This window comes from Herpailurus yagouaroundi, unplaced genomic scaffold (assembly GCF_014898765.1).
Source record: "Herpailurus yagouaroundi ecotype Mexico unplaced genomic scaffold, PumYag 55543, whole genome shotgun sequence".
Classification (NCBI taxonomy): domain Eukaryota; kingdom Metazoa; phylum Chordata; class Mammalia; order Carnivora; family Felidae; genus Herpailurus; species Herpailurus yagouaroundi.
The window spans coordinates 3,380-7,693 of NW_024413984.1; the positions used below are offsets into that span (position 1 = coordinate 3,380).

The 4,314-nt window shown below is 46.5% G+C and overlaps 1 protein-coding gene across 1 annotated transcript; it reads left to right on the forward strand.

The window, feature by feature from the left end:
* The first annotated feature begins 1,492 nt into the window (after positions 1-1,492).
* Positions 1,493-2,234, forward strand: LOC121024092 (uncharacterized). Its single transcript, XM_040466405.1, has one exon. It carries the CDS (start codon positions 1,493-1,495, stop codon positions 2,225-2,227), a length of 735 nt encoding a protein of 244 aa, XP_040322339.1. The 3' UTR covers positions 2,228-2,234.
* The last annotated feature ends 2,080 nt before the right edge of the window (positions 2,235-4,314 follow it).

Sequence of the window (4,314 nt, forward strand, 5' to 3'; positions counted from 1 at the left end):
TGGAGCAACGTGGATGGAACTGGGGGGTGTTATGCTACGTGAAATAAGTCAGGAGGTGAAAGACAGATACCATATGTTTCATCCAAGTGTGGATCCTGAGAAACTTAGCAGAAGACCATGGGGGAGGTGATGCGGGGAAACAGTTATAGAGAGGGAGGGAGGCAAACCATAAGCGACTCTTCAATACTGATAACAGACTGAGGGTTGACGAGGTGTTGGGGAGAGGGGAAAGTGGGTGACGGGTATTGAGGTGGGCACCTGTTGGGATGCACACTGGGTGTTGCGGGGAAACCAATTTGAAAATAAATGACATTTAATGAAAAAGCATATCCAGGGGTTGCTCTTACTGAATATGAGGATAGCTTTCCATTTTCAGCACTTTCAGAACGTGAGGTAGTACTGGCTTAAGCTGCCTAGATGAAAGTTTGGTTTGTGTGTTTAAGAAAAGGAGTTGAGTAAACACAGAGGCCTCTCACATGTATCACGTTGACCTTGGCAAGTGTCTCTTCTGATTGTTACCATGACTTATCCCTTTTATTGATTCACAATAGTTTGGTGTCATCCTTTCCTGAGGAAGTGGATTTCAATTGATGATGGTAGGTGGTCCTTGTAATATTTTGTGAATTATTTGTGTATGTGGTGATGATGGATGGACCATGCTGGTTGCTTTCAAAAGCACTTACACGGACGGTGTAACACGTTTTCTACCCTTGGAATCCCATTCGGTCTATTACTACCTTGTGTATGACTTACCTGAACTATTATGAATTGGTAGGTACCGAATAGGTTTTAGTGGCACTGAATGCCCTCATGGCCACTCACGCAGAATTCGTTGACGCTTTGCTCTTAAGCACACAATGAGGCAGTCTTCCATAAGCTGCGTGAAAGTGAGCATGCATACTAACTAGGCAAACTTTTTGCTGCTGCTGTGAAGAACAGCTTCCTGAACTGCGAGCTATAGCAACACACATATGGAACCCTAAGCAAGGCACAGTATATGTGTATTCTTTGAAAGAGTAGAGTAGTTACTTCAATTTGGCTTTCAGTGCGTTGCATGACAAGGCATTTAATTCGCTAAAACCCTCTTACAGTCATGTTTGATTGCAAGTTGTGTGTACTCTCCACCGCGAAGTGTCATCTCATGTGAGATGGATTTAATGGAGGCTGAGGCACCAGGGCATTCACGTCGAGGACAACCCTCTTGAACTCGTCAAGAACTATGGGCCTTCTCAGATAGGATTACGTGCAGGTCTTTCTCAAGGGCATAAACTTAAACACAGCCCAACCTAAGGCAGCTTTGGGCAGCCGGCAGTGATAGGATACGCAGACATTGTGACCTCACATAGCGCCTGGTCTCCTAGCAACTGCGGTGTAACTCTCAACAGCCTGCCGCCTGATTTGGCTTCCTGGTAGGAAATTCATCAGGGCCAGGCGGCGGCAGCGAGACCTGGCAAGCGCGGGCGGCCCCTAGCGCCCTCACCTCCTGGGCCGCATGAAGAGGTGGCGGCGCAGGCCCTGGGAAGCCCTGGCCCCGGCCACCTGTGGAGGAGCCTCTAGCGCTGCAGTAGGGGCCGCGCTGGAGGCGCCTGAGGAGAAGGTGGTGTACATGCTGGGGCACCAGCCCCCCGAGGCCAGCGTCCGGACGCGCCGGCCAGCTGCCAGGAGCAGGTGCCACGGAGCCCGTACGGTCGAGGTTGGCCAGAGGAAGGTACCGCCCCCGCCGCCGCTGTCCCGCGAGGACAGCAGCCTCCGCCAGCCCGCGGCCCCCGGGCCCTGCTCCGGGGGCCGAACCCTGGAGGAGAGTGGGAGGGCAGACACCCCGACGCTGACCACCTTGCCCACCATCCGCGTAGTCGGCGACGTGTGGGTCGAGAGCAGCCTGGCAGAAGCGCAGCGCCAAGCGTGCCAAGTCCTGGGAGTGAACCTGGCACCCGTGGTGAGACTCTGCCGCTTCCCAGTCCCTGGGCGTGAGATGCGGGCCACCGCCGCGCCACCTCTCAGTGCCGGGACCGGTTGTGCCTGGAGGGATGAACCAGTGAGAGCTGGGCCCGCGTCACCTAGTGCACTTTACGGGGGAAGAAGCACCAGACGGTCCCGGCCTGCGCCTCCGGGTTGCGGCGCCGCCTTCTGGGACTCTGGGGAGGGTGTGCCCTCTGCTGCCTCCCAGCCCCGGGTCTGTGGAGGGAGGAGACCCCTGGACCGCAAGGGAGGTCCCCTTTCTTCCTAACCCTAGATTGAGAGGTCTCCAGCACTTTAGGGGCAGATCCATGATCTCTCTTGTTCCCTAATTGCTCTGAAGTCGTCCTTCTGAAGAAGCCATTCCACCCCCACCCTCTCCAAAGGAATTTGATTCCATGCTTGTGTAATAAAGCTAGAGTTTCTTTAACCTTCACCCACCTCTCGGCTCCTCCCGCCAATTTCTTTCTTCTTTGAGTGTATGTGTATGTGTATATAACTTCTAGGATGATTTAAAGTACATATTCCTTAAATGTTTAGAAGAGACAGTAGAGAAAAAAGGGTGTGACTTAGGGGTCTGCACCCAGATTAAAATAAGATTACTGAAGTATAGTATACATTCAAAAGGACATATATTATTTTTTTCGTGTTTGTTTATTTTTGACAGAGACACACCGAGTGAGCAGGGGAAGGCCAGATAGGGAGCCACAGGATCCAAGCAGGCTCCAGGCTCTAAGCTGTCAGCACAGAACCTGATGTGGGGCTCGAACTCACAAACCATGAGATCATGACATGAGCCAAAGTTGGACACTTAAGTGACTAGCCACCCAGGCACGCAAAAAAGAACATATATTATTAAAAGTATTCTGAGCACAGCTTGATGCAATTCAGTTCAATGTACTTCTGGAATCAGCACTCATTAAAAAAGGTACTAGGACCCCAAGGGAACACCTGTGCCTCTTTCAGTCACGGTCTATCTCTCCTTTGGGACGGCAATTATTCTGACTTCTTACAGAATATACAACTTTTGCTTGTTTTTGGACTATATAGAAATGGAATTATGTGTCCTACACCTAGCTTCTTTCACTCAAACTTATGTTAGTGATATTCATGTTATTGTATGTATAGATCCTTTCTGCTCATTGGTGTATAGAATTTCATTATATAAATAGTTTACAATATTTCTGCAACTCTTGGTGGACATCTAGGTAGGTTCTGCCTTAGGGTAATTATGAATAAAGCTTCAGTGAATATTATAGGACACGTCCTTTGGTGAACATTTTTTACAATAGTATTTATTTATCTAGGAGAGAATTTGCCGGGTCACATGTCATCCAACTTATCAGCTTTGGTAAGGTTCCTCCAAAGTGTTTCCAAAATGGTTATACCAATTTACACAAACTTCTCTCTATAGCAGTGCCTGTGTAGTGCCTGTGCTCTGAATACTTGATAGCCTTGCCAACACTTGCTAATATGGTCTTTTTCATGTTATCTATTCTGACAGGCGTACAGATTTTTTTTTTAATTTGAGAAATATCAATCCAAGTATTGTATACAAATAGTTAAAAAAAAAAAACCCACAACATCCAAATTGCAGATCAGGACTTGCAATAAAAAATCAAAATCTTTGTTTCCCCCATGAACACCTCTTCCCCAGAGGCAACACTTTCTTTTGTTTTCTTTTTTCTTTTTTTTAAATCAGGGTTTTTTTAAACAGACCATTTTTTAAGGACAAGTTTACATTTAGAGACAAATTGCACAAAAAATACAGGTTCCTCACCCCCAGTAGTTTCTATAGTACCTTGCACTAATGTGGATACATTAATTATAAGTGGTGGATGAGCCATTCTTGACTGACACATTACCATTAGACACATTATCATTTACTAATAGTTAGGGTTTATTTTGTGTTATATAGATTCATAAGTTTTGAGAAATGTATAATGGTATGTATCTACTATTGCAGTATCATACAGAATAGTTACACCACCCTAACGTGCCCTGTGCTCCGACTAGTACCACTTCCTCTCTCCGCCTAAACCCTAAAAGCCACTGGATTTTTACTGTCTCCGAAGGTGTTTTGTTGTTGTTGTTTTTGTAGTTGTTGTTGTTGTCGTCATTGTCCTTGTTTTGTTTTCTTTTGCTTTCTTTTGTTTTGTTTTTCCAGAACGGTATCATAGTTGTAAACGTAAAGCAAATGGATTTTTCGTATTGGATCCCTTCACTTAGTAATCCACACGTAAGTTTCCTCCATGACTTTTAAGTAGCTCCCTTTCTCCCTCTTTCCTTCCCTCCTCTTCTGTCTCTCTGCCTCCCTTTCATTGCGGGAGTTCATTTTCTAAAACAGCTTTTAAAAAG

What these genes read in the sequence shown, in the direction of transcription:
- LOC121024092 (XM_040466405.1), top strand. Translation starts at nt 1,493, where the DNA reads ATGAAGAGGTGGCGGCGCAGGCCCTGGGAAGCCCTGGCCCCGGCCACC.